General features: G+C 31.2%; 1 protein-coding gene across 4 annotated transcripts in view; it reads left to right on the top strand.

The window, feature by feature from the left end:
- The window catches only part of LOC118200546 (recombining binding protein suppressor of hairless-like), a 182,798-nt gene that overhangs the window by 106,343 nt on the left and 59,723 nt on the right, over positions 1-16,732 (top strand). For 2 of the 4 annotated variants that reach the window (XM_085827591.1, XM_085827592.1), the window contains exons 2-3: positions 11,110-11,265; positions 15,998-16,325. In XM_085827591.1, coding sequence (XP_085683717.1) covers positions 11,179-11,265; positions 15,998-16,325 — 415 coding nt within the window. In that variant the 5' untranslated portion in view covers positions 11,110-11,178. Of the gene's footprint in view, positions 1-2,704; positions 3,197-11,109; positions 11,266-15,997; positions 16,326-16,732 lie in introns of those variants that run through there. The other 2 variants (XM_035372506.2, XM_035372507.2) reach the window with 2 other exon arrangements.

The following is a 16,732-nucleotide window of genomic DNA, read 5'->3' as shown; positions in this document are numbered from 1 at the left end:
ATCACAAAAAATAGGTGAATTTTATTTGGAATGAACCTAAATTTCAAAATGTTAAACGAAGAATTAAATAAATTTAATAAAAAAAGGATATATTAATAAATATATATCAAAATCAATTAACATTGAGAAGCGAAAATTTTCAGAGCTGATTTTTTAAAAATCACTCGTACGATTTTAGCAAAACTTGGCAGTTTGGCATAATTTGAGTTGTAGAATCGAAATATGGAAAAAAATTGGAATGTCATTTCAGAAAAAGTCCAACTTTGTGTTAAAATACCTATGTTAGAACAATGCTATATATAAGCCTAATATATAATCCTAATTGCGTTTTCTATGTCGCTTTCGAGACATAGAAAACGCAATTTGAATTTTGTCAATCGGCCTAATAGAACGGGAGATATAGAACTGTCGCCCTTTTTCTTTTAGTTACAAGGGGCTTTGTCCCTGAAGGACTATTGTTTTCGTTTTGCGATTTTGCGTTGAATCACTCACTATAAATGTCTGTTACACTTTTTAAACTGTTGCCACCAAATGCTAGAGTCCTGCATTATATTTGAAGAAATCAAAGCAGAGAATAATTGAATTAAACATTTTGATCTCTCCCGGTGTTTTTAAATACTGAGTTAGTATTTTTGTATTTTAATAGTTCGTATAAACTTTGTGAATAAACATGGAAAAAAAAAAATACATTTTCAAGCACTGACGGTTTTTACAGGTGAAGATATTCGTAACAAATCCGGATATCTTTCATCAAATTAAATATTATTTTATTTACGTGCTCCGCCTTTAGGTACGACACGCTAGGGTGGGATGCCTTCGTGGAGGACTTTCTGGGGTAAACTGGCTCGTATGCACGTTGCATACCCGGAAAACCACGAAAGCGCCCATGCAGTCAGCTCGTTCGCGGGAATCGAGCCTGGGACGGAACTAACAGTGTTCGACGATTTTATCGCTTGGTCGCTGGCGGGCTATCGATTTCAACATAAAAAGACTTTTAGGGAAGGAGTAGAGGTGGATTTCAATTTTTAATGTGTGTTTTCCAGAAGAAACGCTGTATGCATACAACACACTTTTCAGGAAAAAAATTGCAAAAAAGAAAATGCTTCGTTTTAATTCGTAATAAAATAATATTATGTATTCAACACATTATTAAAAGCATTAAATTAATTAGTCTATTTAAACTTTAATGATTGTTAGCAGTATGCTAAATGTTAATTAAATCATCTTAATAACTACGATTAATGTTTTAATTAGTTTAATCTATATTAAAAAGTATATTCATACAAAGTGTATGAGTATTCCTATCTGCAAAGGAAATGCCAACTGGAACTACCCTTAGAATTTTATGTTCCGCAGCTTTTGCTTCGAAGTGTTAAAAAAGTCTTAAAAGTAAGACTACTGTTTTATTTATAAACTCATGTACTTTTACTATCATATACTCATGTACTTACTATGGAATAAGTTAATTAATAATGAGAGAGTTCGCGATTGCCTAATCGAAAACCAGCCTTCCCAAAGGGCTATTTACCAGAAAATGGCTAATTGTACGGCATACGTTAGCCATTTTCTCGCATACGTATGCCGTCCAATTAGCCATTTTCTGGTAAATAGCCTGGTTATACATCAGGCTGTCTTAACAGATCTGTCTTAACATCGGCCTCCTGCCGTTCTAAAGTCGTCCGAAGCCTGTACTTACTTAACTCTCTCAAGAATAACAATGAATTTGCAAAAGTAGTATGCACCCGTATTCTCTTTGGCCTCCGCGATGTTCTTGTAGCGAGGGGGGGGGGACATCCAGCCCCCGAGAAACGAGTCCAAACGAACCTCCAGTTTTCTCGCCTCCCTTTTTCTGCCCCGCACTAATTAACCACTCGCTCAGTGGTAGAAATAGAATCAAATAGAATTAATTATTCATTTAAAATTAATGGTTTAATTTTACAGCTGCTTCTTGGTAAATGATGCTTTAAAATAGATAATTCTCACATTTCGGCCTTTATTTTGTTAGTAGTAACCACTAGCAATTCAGCTGTTTATATATTTAAAAACGCCTTTTACCTTCTGTTATCTATAGTTTTAACTAACATGTCAGTTTAAAAATGAGGTTATTTTATATATATATATTATTATGTATTTTAAATACGTGGTCTGGTTCTAACATTTTGTAACAAAATAAATAAAAAATTTAAAAAAAAAAAAAAATTAATAATTAATTTAATTTTAGTTTTTATGCCAAAAATGTGATTTTTATGAACGTGTAAAAAAATTTAAGATTTCTAAAATCAGTTTATATCAAATGTTACTATAAAAATAAATATATATATATATAAATAAATATATACATGTATAAATTATAAATAAAATAAGCCTTTTTTGTTTAGAGGATGAGAAAAAATGTCAGCTTGAAGCTCACAAGCAGGTGATAAAAATATTACGTATTTAAGCCAATATACTAATTTGTAGTTTTACGTATAAATAAATTTTAGAAGAAATTTAGCTTTTTGCAAATATTCAACAATTGCAAATTTTTATAAGTATTTAAAATTTTTATCCGTTAGCATTATCTATAATGATATTAAAACAGGTAAATTTGACTGTCAATTTCGGAAACATTTGCGATAAATGATTTATTATGCTGTTTATTAATTTATTTATTTTTGAAATCTCAGAATGAAATTAATGAAATTCAGAACTTTTGAAGAGCGCAGTTCCCAAACACCGTTTAAAATAACATCCGCAGGACACGAAAAGCCCCGCATGATATGATAGCAGTTAAAAGGCGGGGTCGGGAGAGGGGTCAGAATCCCCTGAGTGGCTATTGTTCTCACGTTCTTGTTGGCCGGTGGCGGTTCCCACGGAAGCTTTGGCCTAAGGCCACATTTCCATTCGATGAACGAAACAGTTAGCTGCCGGTTAGAACTTCGTCTCTCCGTCAATTTTGTTTTTTAAATCGACAGTTTTCCTTCTTCATTTACGAAAGTGAACTTACGGAGAATGGATGTTAAACCGCTTTTTCTTTCCCGCTGGAAGTTGTATCGATTGAATGTCTTGTGTAGAATCGCTATCGCACTTTGAGAAGTTTTGTTTGATTTCAGAAAGTTTGTTGTGGGATTGTATAGTTCTGGTAGTTATGAATACTTGTTGTGTTTACTTTCTGTCAAGTTCGTCCTGAGTTATGAATGAGATTTATATGCAAGAGGTTGGTATGTTTTCAGTGTTTTCTAGAAGTAGTTAAGATTTAAATGGTTATCGTTTCAAAATGCTCTAACTTTTATGTGGAATTGAATTCCGTTTGCATTGTGTGAACAGTGCATCAGAGTTTAATCTGCATCAACATTTTGTATAGATTTTTAGATTTCTTAGCTAAATTAATTTAGATTACGTAAGCAAAAAAAAAAAAAAAAACTGTTTGTATCATTTAACAAATGACACTATCAATCAGACGACATTAAAAGATGTAATGCCTATTCAGCAATTTCTTCTTATCGCAATTTTAATGCAGATCTAAACCGAATTTAAACACTATCAGGTCTTTTAAATGTATGTCTATGCATATTTGATTAAATCAATATGTAATTATGGTAAATTGGAGCTTGTCCACTACCATTTTAATTTTTAAAAATGCATTTGAAGAATTAAATATGATTAAGTGTAAAGATTCTTGCAACACTTATCTAAATATGTTAATTTTAGTAAGTGTCAGGATGATTTTTTGTCATGAAAAAGAAGCGTAGGTGTAATTTTGAGTAGCAGTGACAGTAGAGATAGTAAAAAACCATTTACTTTTCATTTCATAAAATTTGTTACAGGAAAGGAGCATGCTATAGATATATGTTGATTTTAGTAAATTTGTTCTGTTGGGACACTGAAACCCTCAGTCATGGATGATATAATTATTTGTGAAACATGATTATCCTTATTTTATACAGCATTATTTTGTATAATGTTTAGCATTTTATAATTTGTACTTAATTGCTACAGATTAAATGTTCAAATAATTTTGCTTTGTAACTGATGTTAGATGGAAAATGGAAGAGATAAATAATTGAATCGACAATTATCTAAATAATCAATAACTCAAATCTTAGAATGCTGTATTGATTCAGTTTTGAAAACTTGATATGTGCAATCCATAATTTAGCCATTTGAATATTATGAAAGTTTATAAATTTAATAACTGCAATGCAAATGTTTAGATATAAATGTCTATGTACAGAGCATGCTAAATTATGTTCATTTTAGCTTTTTTTTTTATGAATAGTATTTAGTTTTTGATAAATTGTTATTCATTCAATTTTCTAAATTCCAGTAATTCATGCTTTAAATACTTTTGTGATATTTAGTCTTCATAAAACCATTAATATGATAATATTGTTCATAAAAATAATAACTTTCTAAATACCTCATAAAACATAATTATGAGTATTTATTCCTCATGAAAGAACAGAATATTTCTCTTTACTACAAACTTATTTATTATCGGTATTTTTCTGTTATAAGGACCAGATTCAGAAATATGTATGCATACATGCACACACACATGCATGCATACATACGCACATTTCAGAATCTGGTCCCAATAACAGAAAAGTACCCATTATGTGTAAATAAATTTATGAAAAGTACAGTAAGTTTAGAATTTTTTTTTTAATTAAATTTTTGTATTTTGTCATTTTTTAAAAAATTATTCTCTTAAAAATATTCATCATGATTAAATTTTTCTTCAAGAGAAATAATGCTAAAGGATTAAATAATGACAAGTTTTGAATCGCAGACTTCTGATTTGAAGTGTTATGTGTTACTTACCAGACTCTTGACGCTTGATACAGATGAAGGAGCTAAAATTAATGGTATTTAGAACTGTAGTCTTGATCTTCTCTGTTGTTTCCGAGATATGTGCCCTGTGCATTTGTAGATGTATTTATTATAATTATACACAATTTGGATGAAATTTGTGAGTAAGGTTGCATGTTTTCTTTGTCAAGTATCAGTCGCAAAGAAAAAGATCACAAAGTAGTTGTCTGTTTGTTATCTGCATCGTCTTTATATGTATTTGCTACTGTATGGAGGATTATGCAGATGATAATGTTAACCCATTTATGCCTTGCACATATAGCATATAGCTGTTAACATGTTATATAGCATATAAACATGTAGCTGTTAACCAGATTTTACAACGGTTTTCATAACACAAGTTTTCACAACGGGTTGGTGGTTAGGGAATACAGTAAAAGTCTTTCGGGTCTATCCCTTGGGATGTTGTCTATTAAAATTAGTAAGGAGCTGTTAAAATTCGATAAGGAGTGGGATCAATGAGATGTCAATTGATAAGACAGACCTCTTGGACTTGATAAAATTTGTGAACCTGTTTTGACAGATCAGGAGGCTAAATAACGAGTAATAGCTTAAAAGTCAGTTATGCTTTACAGTTTGTGATTCATGTGAAAAAGCATTTAAATGGTTTTACTGCTAATTTTCCGTACTAAAGAAAAAAAAAAAAAAATTTTTTTTTTTTTTTTTCTTAAAAATCATTTGTGCCATCGTATGAATATTTTCTGTTTAAAAACTCTTTCTATTCTCCTCGCAACACCTCCAACGAGTATGGAAATAAGTAGCAGTAGTAATAATTTAAGTAGCAGAATTGAAGAGTTCACTGTAGAAAAGGTCATTTACAGGTAGAGTGGGTTACACCGAGAACAAGTTTATGCCACATGTTTGCAAGTAGCTCTGTAGCTGAATATTTGTGATATCCACTTACTTTAGATTATAGTATTGATAATTTAGACTCAGCTTTGCTGTGTGCAGCCGATATAGTTGAATTAGGAGCTAGTCGTGTAGTTAAAATTTTAATTAATTCTGATTATAAATGAACTCGAGTAAAGACAAAACACTTTCATATTTACGTATTTTTATCAATTATTGTTCATTGAACGGGAGTTGGTTTGTTCCCCTTGAAAAGTCAACTAATTTCCGATCAATGACAATAATTATGTGTTTTAATTTTTCCTTTTACAATTGAAATATTATTCTTCGTGATGATTTAACTCCAGTCCCCGTTAAAACATTATTAACATTTTGCTTTCAAATTACTTCAAAACATCTTTCAAAATATAACTTACCAGTATGGATGCACACTTTTAAAATAATTCTACTTTAATTAAACTTAGGAGATAATATAATCAATTAATCAATACTGTTTAGGAAATAAATTATTATTAACTAACTTTGCAGCAATTGCGCAAGTATTAATAACTTGTATTCGCACTAAATGGATTTAAGCTCATACAACAAAGTTGGATGACTGTCAGTTGAAAGATTTGTATATAGTGTAATTACTCAATTGTATATATTGTAAAAAGCTAATTGTCTTCAGACATATACTGTTACTAAAAAAATGGGCCTATTTCCTGCCTTTAGACTGTCTATTAGCTCTTGGACAGCGAAAATGCCTTTTTCCTTTCTTAAATTCTTAATCATTGCGACACGACAATTAGCCAGAAATTAATTAATTTCCATTCACTAGTATTTTCAAAAAAATCTTAACAGACGGTCTCTCTCAGATAAGAACTCCACAAAATACATCCCTCAAGAATTCCAAGTCCCACCCACTAACATAAATTACTTCACCCAAGTCTTACCGACTGATATTTTTCAAAGACCCTACAGCCGCTAAGAATTTTCGGACACCCTACACTTCTGAGTCAGACACGAAGAGAACACTTTGCCAACTCCCCCACTAGAAAGAATGTAAGTTACTTAATACCTTTCTGGCCTTTATATCTTCATGTACATTCACTATCTTATTTATATTATTTTCTATATTATTTTTATGTTTTCTTTGATTTGTTTTTACAAAGTTTGCATTATTTATCTTTTTTATAATCTTCTATGTTTATTTCAACTTTACTTTGAATTCGATTTCATAATGACAATTTCCAATGTTTAATTTCTACTAATAATAATAATATAGTACTCAAATACATAAAGATGATAGTGTCGGGGACGGTTACTCGAGTTTTACAGGATTTCTCTACAGTAATTGATTTTTACTCCAAATTGAATTGACTAAGATGCTTCATGAGAATAAGTTCTTTGAGTAGCAACTATTCGTGGAAATATTTGGCCTGACTAGAATTGCTGATTTGGCTTTAACTTATAACTCGAGTAAAGACGAAACACTTTCATATTTACGTATTTTTATCAATCATTGTTCATTGAAAGGGAGTTGGTTTGTTCCCCTTGAAAAGTCAACTAATTTCCGATCAATGACAATAATTACATGTTTTAATTTTTCCTTTTACAATTGAAATATTATTCTTCGTGATGATTTAACTCCAGTCCCCGTTAAAACATTAACTTTTTGCTTTCAAATTACTTCAAAACATCTTTCAAAATATAACTTACCAGTATGGATGCACACTTTTAAAATAATTCTACTTTAATTAAACTTAGGAGATAATATAATAAATTAATCAATACTGTTTAGGAAATAAATTATTATTAACTAACTTTGCAGCAATTGCGCAAGTAATAATAACTTGTATTCGCACTAAATGGATTTAAGTTCATACAACATTATATATATATATATAACTACATACACTTAAAATCTATGTTAACATCAGAGATGGAAAATTGTTCATTTGGCCTTATAAAGCTGAACTGTGCTATATTAGTTCAAAGAATGATCCCAGCTATTTTTAGCTTATTTTCAGGATATCAATAACTTGAAATTTTCAATAATTAGTTAACTTGATTTTTTTTATTAATCATATTATTTATATTTAGTACTGTGAATTTCTTTCACCAGAAGACTTTTAAATTTTTCTGATTAATTGAAATATTCAATAAGCTAAATTTCTGTACCTCAGTTAGTTGAAATATTGAACAATTTGAGTATGTGAAATCCTTTTGTTTTGGGGATAAGGGCATTTCTGTTTTGATGAATTTTATGTCCAGTCTTATCCTCAAACTAAAAGTATCATAGCCCAAATATCCCTTGTGGAAAGTCTTAATTGTTACTCTTGTTGAGATTTAAAAAATATAATTCATAGAAATTCATAATTTATTTTAGAAATGTACTATTTTTATATTATATTTAAGAAATTTAAGGATATCACGTTCAAAACTTTGTATTTTCACATATTATTCATGTTATTTAAAAATGCAATATTACAAAATAGGAAATTAAAATTTTTATTAGTTTCCTTTATCATGTTCATAGATCTAAAATATCTAACTGAAGGATTCCCTATTCTTCATTGACCCCCTTACATTTTTATGTATGCAGCATAAAGCACAATAATAATGCAAATAATTGCACTTAAATGACTTAAAGATAGCAATTAGACTAGCATATGAACTAGAGTTTTGGAAAAAATGGTGTATTAGATTTACTTATTATGTTATATATGTGTTGTTTTTTATTTTACAAATAGAAACAAGTTAAAAAAAACTGCAGGTTCTAATTGCACAAAGGTTTGATTATAATTAATATGATCCTCTGCATTAGATGTATAATTGCAGTTTTTTTTTTTTTAAACATTTAGCATAAAACTGTTTGACTAAATTCCCCTTGTTTAAAAATATTCAATTGGTTTCTTGTTTTAAGTTGTAAATTATTGGCTTGGCTAAAGCCTACTTCCAGGTAGTTAAGCAGAACTAATGTTGATTCAGTAGCAACTTTTATTTTAGTAGATTTCTTTAGAATGACTTTTAAATTCCAAAACTTAGTGTAACCATGTGTTTTGAATAAGACTTCATTGTGCATGATATAGCTTTACATCTATAAGAATTTACCATTTTATTAATAATTTCTTTTATAATCAGTGGGATTTTAATAATGTGGATCAGTTGCCAATGATCAGTTGGTTGTTGACCCTCCAAACTACCTATTTGATCATCTTTGGCCACCTTTAAAATTTCATTGATCCCCCCCCTAAGGGTTCAATACCTATCCCTTTGGTAACCCCAGATCTAACTCTTCATTCAATTGTGTGATTTTGTGTAACAGTTTGCAGCATTTTTTGAAAGTAAATGTAAGTTAAGTTTTTGATTTTCCAGCTTTATATTTTTTCAACATTTTTTTTAGGGGTAGGGAAGGTTACACAACAATTAATGTAATATATGTGGTGTATTTATGTAGACTTACTACATAAATATATATTTATGTATTATTTTAAAAAATATATTTGTGCAAATTTTATGTATATTTGTGTAAACTTTCTCAAGTGATAAAATAAATAGATAGCACTTGCAATTTTTGTTGCAATTGATCGAAGTAATGAACTGCTGAATCTTTTTCAAATGCTGATTAAGTCACTGATTTGAAATTTTGATTATCCAGCTTTTTTCTCCTCCTTTCTTCAGTTTCAGCTCATTGAGGTTTGATTGTGTATTGGTTTTGATGTTGCTCCATATTTGCAATGGAGAACACATATTTTCCAATGCAGGAAGGGCTACCATTAGTATTGTAGTGCTTTATTTTTTTATTTATGTAAATTGCTGAAAAACTCAATTACAAAATATGAACTGAAGGAAGTAGGAAAGTAGTGGCTAAATTTTTAATTGTTTACAAAAAATTATGCTACTGTTCTGTTACTTAGACTGGATTCAGAAATGTATGAATGTATGCACGTTTGTACATGCATACATATGTGCATGTGTATATGTATACACACACATGCATTCATGCTTATATATATATACATCTATACATGAACACATACATCCATATATACATGCATACATTTCTGGATCCGGTCCCTGATAATTAATTGGAATTTTTGGAAATACATGCCTAAGTTATTTACTGCTCATTAAAAAAAAATGCACTTTTTTTATTTGTGTATATCAGCGGTACTCAAACTTTTGACTAACGCGTAATATCTAAAAAAAAATTGAAAACCTTTAGTACCACCACTACAAAGTACTACCACCCCTTGAACAAAGTTCAGATCGCGTAAATTTACGAATGTTAGAGAAAAAACTCAATCAGCAAGTTGGAGTTTTCATTTTTGAATTTAATAGTTAAAAATACTTTGCTTCTTTGCGTACCACCTATTTTTCTTTGCGTACCACCGGTTGAGAACTCCTGGTACAGTACAAAGTCCGTAATCCGGACTTGTTGGGACTTGGCGATTCCGGATTGGGGGTTTTTCCGGATTATAGATCATCAATTTAAATCTGGTAAGATGGCATGCAGAAATTATACAATTAAAAATATGACACCATAATTTATGAAATAAAAAGCAATTATGATCTAAACAATATCAAAATTTACAAAAAAAAAAAAAAAAAAAAAAAAAAAAAAAAAAAAGCTTAATATTCTTTTGTTTACTATAGTAAAAATTTCTTTCAATGTAAGTTGAAGTTGCTTCTTTTTTTTTTTTTTTTTTTTGTGCTAATACTTTCTCTTTAATTCTATAAACAGACACAATTTCTTGTTCAGTTACAAAGTTCCACTGTTGAAGTCCTGTGATTGCTGTGTCGAGAACACTGACTAACTTGCCAATCGAAATTTTTTCGTTTTCAATAACCTCTCTGTCACTTTCTTCACTATCGGAAGCACGCGTGGGTAAACGCTTTATGCGCATGTGTAGCGGATGTGCGCATTAAACGCACATGCGTAAATGCATTACGCGCATGCATAAGTTTGTGGCTTTGAGGTCCAAATTATAGATCATTCCGGATAATGGAGTCCTGATTGCGGATTTTGTACTGTATATATTAAGCAATGTGTTATTTACTTTTGTTTTTCATTTTAATAGATAAACTTATAAATAAACGCAGTCACCGATTTACTGAACATCATGATATTTACATGCAGCTCTCGATACTCTCCTGTTATCAGGGCCGGACTCAGAAATGTTTTTATGCATATGTGTATGATGTGCACATATGTGTGTAGATGTGCACACATACATAAGTACATGCATGCATACAATCATTTCTGAATCCAGTCCCGGCAACAGAAGAGTACCCAGCTTTCATTGCTCTTCTTAAAGTGTATATTAATGTCTGCATTATCAACACTTTAAGTATGAGTTAATGTTAGTTTATCAATACTATTTTATTAAATTATGTTTTAATTTCATGAAATATAAATTGCAGGTGAACTATGGGTTTCCACCTGAAACAAATTACCCACAGTGTACTGACCAAGATTTTGTGACAACCAATATGTCTCTGGCACCTTTTTCTGCTACTTATAGCAGTGCAAGTAACACAGCCACTCAAAATGCTGCATCATACACTCTTCCTAGTCAGGTAATAATTTTGTACTTTTTCTTCATAGTAATTATCATGATAAAATTTTTTGTTTGGTAAGAAATATTTTATTTGATATTCAGAAATGCCCATTATGTGGTAAGATAATAAGATGCTGCAAAATTTCCAAAAATATGAGTATAAGAATTAAGACAGAATGTATAGTGTGTGGTTAAAGAGTACAAAGCTGTACATTGTAAGATGGGAAATTGGTTACTTCTTTTCATTTGAACAAACCTTCGAGGACCAAGATCCGATTAATTCATCACACCACGGCGATGCAGTTAGGATGAACAGCATACACGTTTTTAAACGAGGGAGTGAGATTTTTGTTATTAGATCTATATGCTCTGACCTTATGAAGAGCCTTGTTTTTAAAACTTTCATGCAGTTTCTTGTAACATAAATTTCTTAAACATTTACAAAAAATATATTTTTGTGCCAGAATAGTAGAGATTTCTTCGGTTAGTATGTACTTTATACTTTTCATTGGATTTATCTCCTCCTTGTCACAATTTATCAGCACATTTTGTTTACATTTTGATCAGTTGCAAACTTTTGCTGATAAATATTTCATATTTTGGGCAAAATTTGTGTGGAAAAAAGTCTCCAAAATTAAAATAAATTAAACTTGTACAGAAAAAGAAAATTAAGATTTAAATAAAATTGCTACTGAAAATTTTTCTGAACCAACAGAAAATACTACTATGAAAGTAGGAAAGATAACATACGAAACCTTTATTCTTGCAAAAAGTATAAGAATTGTTTACTTCCTTGTATGGAGTAAAAGGAAATAGTATAATCATGAAAAATTTCAATGAAAATATCCAATTTGACCGCTCTCAAATCCATTTGAAAAAAAATTTTTTTTTTTTGCATAACATCTGTACATATAGAGAAAATAAAAGACTTTTCTTAAAATGGATTCAGGAGAGACTTTTTTTTTTGCGAGTCTGTACATACGTACGTACGTATGTCGCATAACTCAAAAATGAGTATCTTATCGGCTGCGTAAAAAGTCTACCCATTCAATGAGCTCAGTTTTTTTAGTGTTTATGTTTGTAGATTTTTTTTGTGATGTCTGTACATAGGTACGTACGTATCTCATCTCGTATAACTCAAGAATGAGTAGCTTATTGACTGCGTCAAATATATATATATATATGGAGAGAGAGACTTTTGTTTGTATATATATACACACGCCCACTCTGTCTTGATGAGCTCAGTTTTTTTATTCTTATATGTTTGTAAGTTGTGCATTTTTTGCTTTAAAAGTGACTGAATGATGTTCTTATTTTCCAGTTAAGGTTTTTATGAAGTTAATTTTTATGCAATGCTTGTTGAATTATCTACAATTTAAATGTTGCTTAAGTGCTTCAAGCCTAATTAAGCCACCATTTGTTTACATATTAAACTTTTGCTTTCTATGAAGATGTTTTGATTTTTTATGTATTTTTGCTTTGCTCCGAAGTGAGAAGTTGAATTGATTGAATGAGAAATATTTCTCTAATGAAATGAAGTTCTACTGTATTCGTACATAATGCTTTGTTATGCCTTCCCCCAAAAAGAAAAAAGGTTTTTTCTTGGATACATTACTTTAGTTGTAGTTTTCTAGTACTTCAAAGAAAACTACACCTAAGTGACAGCACTGTTGCACTCAAATTTCTTTGCATCACTGTTATTATGAGATTCGCTGACAGGTGTGTTGCAAATCCTTAAAATGGGAAGTTGTAGTTTTTTTTCCAAAGAAACAATATAACTATTTTTGTTCATAGTTAATTTACTCATAAACAACAAGGCAGTAGCAGTAGTACTTACAAAATGATAAGGAGAGCTGAAATATGTAAAATTTTACGGTTTGAAGAAAAGTTCGTGATAGAAATAAATTTCTGCTTCTTGAAAATGCATTAATTAAGCAGCATGTAGTTTTATATTAGGTGTTGTTATAAGCAAGCAATGTGCAGTTTGTTAAGTTACATAAGTAAATAAATTTTTCAAAGTCCAGCATGATAAGGATTCTGCACTAATGATTTAGAATGTCTTGCTGTCTGCTTCCATCCAAATGTGCCACTTTTAAGCCTTTTATTACCATTAAATTTAGATTCTCTGTTGGAGATGTCTCAAAATAACCTGCTCTGAATTTTCTTTACTGTCTTACATGCCCATTAAAGACTCTATGAATTTTAACCATTTGGCAAACTGTGCCCCTCAGCTTAGTCTTTATAATTGTTACCATGATTATTTTTAGTCTGCTGTTAATCTTTGTGGGAGTGTAAGAAGAGGTATGGCCATACAACTGGATGCCTTGACTTGGGAATAGAGGGACGCAAGCAGGCAAATTTTGCATCTGATGTTCCAATATATGTAATTACATAAACTGTAGAATGAACTACTTATGTGTTGTGTTACTGCAGTTTATACCAATTCCATTTCACATAAAAAAATTACAGTGCTGTTACGAAATGCCCAGCTGCGGTAAGATAGCTTTTCCATAAAGCAGGCGTACGGTGGCCAGATTTTGCACAAAACCACCCATTTGGCAACAGAATTGGCAATATGCCATTGACAGAGCTAGAACATTCTGGAACAAATTCTTACTGGTTTTCCTGTGAATGTTCTGAAAGGCAGGTCAAAAGCTATATATACTTTGCCTGTACATGGGGTAGTGTATTGTGTGGGGTATCTTGAGTAGTATGTTGAGTTCCGTAGTCGTGTTTTGAGTTTAGAGATAAGCTTGAGAGCTAGTGAACCAAGTCTCAAGCTGTACTTTAGTGCTTTGCCGTGAAGCTGTCTTTACCGTTGCAGCCTGAAGGCTGTGTTGCTGATTGTTTCACCGAGTTCATCGACGACTGTGAACGCGTCTTTAGAACTCTCCTGTGTAAATACTGGCGAATAAATTGTGTTTTAGCTCTTCATCAAGTGTTATCATCAATTACTCCAAATCCACGAATGCAACAGTATATGACCATACAGTTCAGTTGATTGAAGTATTTGGAATCACCATTCAGCATTTTTTACTAAATTGGGAATATAGATACTTAAAATCTTCACAGCAGTTTCTTTTTATAAAAAGTGAACAAAGACTGTCTTCATAAAAATACTGTATTTGCTGGCATATTTTCCTCCCTATTTTATACTATTTTAACCTACGAAAAGCAAGAGGGGATAATTTCTGCAACTATTTTAATTTCGAAAGATGCAGCTGTAGTAAGAACATAACAAATCAAAATATTCATGGATAAACTACTGGTAGCTATCATAATATTATTTCATTAATAGAACCTACATTTCAATAAAAGTACGTAGTAATATCAACATTACAATATTTAATTAGATATCTTTCATTTCTATTTCACTCTATCTTGTATTGCTACTCCCTAGGCCTCAGATCATTTAACACTGCTGGAACTGCTGTTTGTGTTGTCTACTAATGGATTACAAATCCTCATCATCATTGCTGTTGTCTTCTTTACTATTTCAGTCTGTCTTTCCGTGTGGAAGGATCTTCAGAACCGTCAAGAATATTAAGATATCCCCATTTACTCAAAGCTCTCCTGTATTACTGTTTTATCAGTCAGAGCTCCCAAATACATTTTAAAATTTAGAGCAGCTTGAGGAAGTGGAAAGAAGAATTTGTAGAACTTTGTGCTGAAAACTTTTGTGAACCTTGTGCTAGAGGAATATGTTAGTAGACATGTTAACCTTTAGAAGACGGGATGGCCATTATAGTGGCCATAGAGTCCTCTCTTTGAAAAGACGGGGTTGTCCACTTTAGTGACCATGTCTTTTTCCCCCATTTTCCAGGCTGAAAAGTGGGGTGAAATGTCAAGTTTGACGTCCCTAGGGTTTTAACCACTTATCTCTTTCAAAGGTCTTCCTTTTGCGACATAGATGCACCCCTCTGAGAATCCATTAAACTACACACAAGAATCTTTGTTGCAAGTCGGAGGTGATTTCTTAAAGGGGGAAAGCATTCGGTTCAAGATTCCCCGTCCTTTGGTAGTTTTTACTGCTACCAAAGCCCTGGCATCAAAAGGTTAATACAGCAACATCATTTGGTGCCTTTTGGCATTGCTTGGCATCTTTTATCCAGATTTTTGCATTGCTAAGTTCTGCATTCAAATGTTCTACAGCAAAACAACATTACATAAAGACACTGTAAGTATGTATTTATTTACATATCAAATTAATTATGAAACAATATGTATGAAATCTATTAATTTCAATGCGAAATTAGAATTAGTATTAGCTCTGAAAATCCATCATGCTTTGGATGAAGGCTCATTATGCTAAATTATATTTTCTCCTCTTGAGGAACAAGCATTTTGTACTTTTAGAGTCTTAACTATAGCCGCCCAGCGGTATAATGGTTAGGGAAGCCTGACTGCGATACCAAAGGGCCCGTGTTCGAATCTCCGAGAAGGCATGGATGCAAAATTGTCTATCCCTTCATAGGAGGTAACGGTGTGGCCACCTATTAGGTGCCTCCATAATAAAATGGCTACCACTTCTGGCCTTAGTAGTGGCCAATGCCATTCTAGGCAAGTGCCCGGCATTTGTAAAAAAAAAAAAAAAAAAAGTATTAGCTATATTATAATCTGTCAGAATATCAGAAAATATTTAAATATGAATTCAAATTTAATTTTGCACATTTAAAAACAAGTTTGTGTTTTATTTATTTGGTGTTCTTGACTTTAAATTGATGGTGCTTTTTTAAAATTTCTCCTTTCAGAACAATAGCAATCCATATACAGAACTTAGCAACAGAACCCATCATCAACAAATGGGCCATGTACAAATAAGTGACGCAAACCGCAATGGCCTTCAGAATACCCATGCTCGTTCTCCCACTTGCCGAGACCGTCCATCTGATAATGTTATTGATAGTCATCCTGTTGACCTGTCTAGTCCCAAGCCTCCAAACAGATTTGGACAGATGGGTTACCTAAGCATGGGTCGAGAGAATTCTTCAGGCTCATATACAAATTACAATAATCGCCCTGAATCAAGCTATGAAAATGGCATGGACACTAATCAGTCTGAATATGCTACAAAATGTGGTAATGTTACATTTTATTTTAGTTACATTAAAAATAAAGCTGTCTATATTTGTATAACATCTTGGCAGAAAACATGTCAGATCTTTTATTTATTTTATATTTTGTTTCTTACAAGAGGAGTGATGTGAGTGAAATAATGCAAGAACTACCATAATATTTGATATATACTTATATTAATATATAAGTTATTGTATGCATGAAATCATAAGGTTGGGCAAATTATTTTATTTGGTTACTAATTACGTAAATTAAAAGTATTCATTTTCTAAATATTCTAAAATATAAAAGTATTTTAATGAAAATTTAGTTATTGATTCTTTTCATTAAAAATAAATATCTCTGTGTAAATTTTATGTATTTGATAAACAATTAGGTTTATATATTTCTAGAAAGTAATAAAACTAAGC

The sequence above is a fragment of the Stegodyphus dumicola genome, chromosome 12 (genome assembly GCF_044657685.1).
Source record: "Stegodyphus dumicola isolate Sdum_Otavi_A_Nest chromosome 12, ASM4465768v1".
NCBI classification, from domain to species: domain Eukaryota; kingdom Metazoa; phylum Arthropoda; class Arachnida; order Araneae; family Eresidae; genus Stegodyphus; species Stegodyphus dumicola.
The sequence above is the reverse complement of the archived record's forward strand: the minus strand, read 5'-3'. Positions and strand labels throughout refer to the sequence as shown.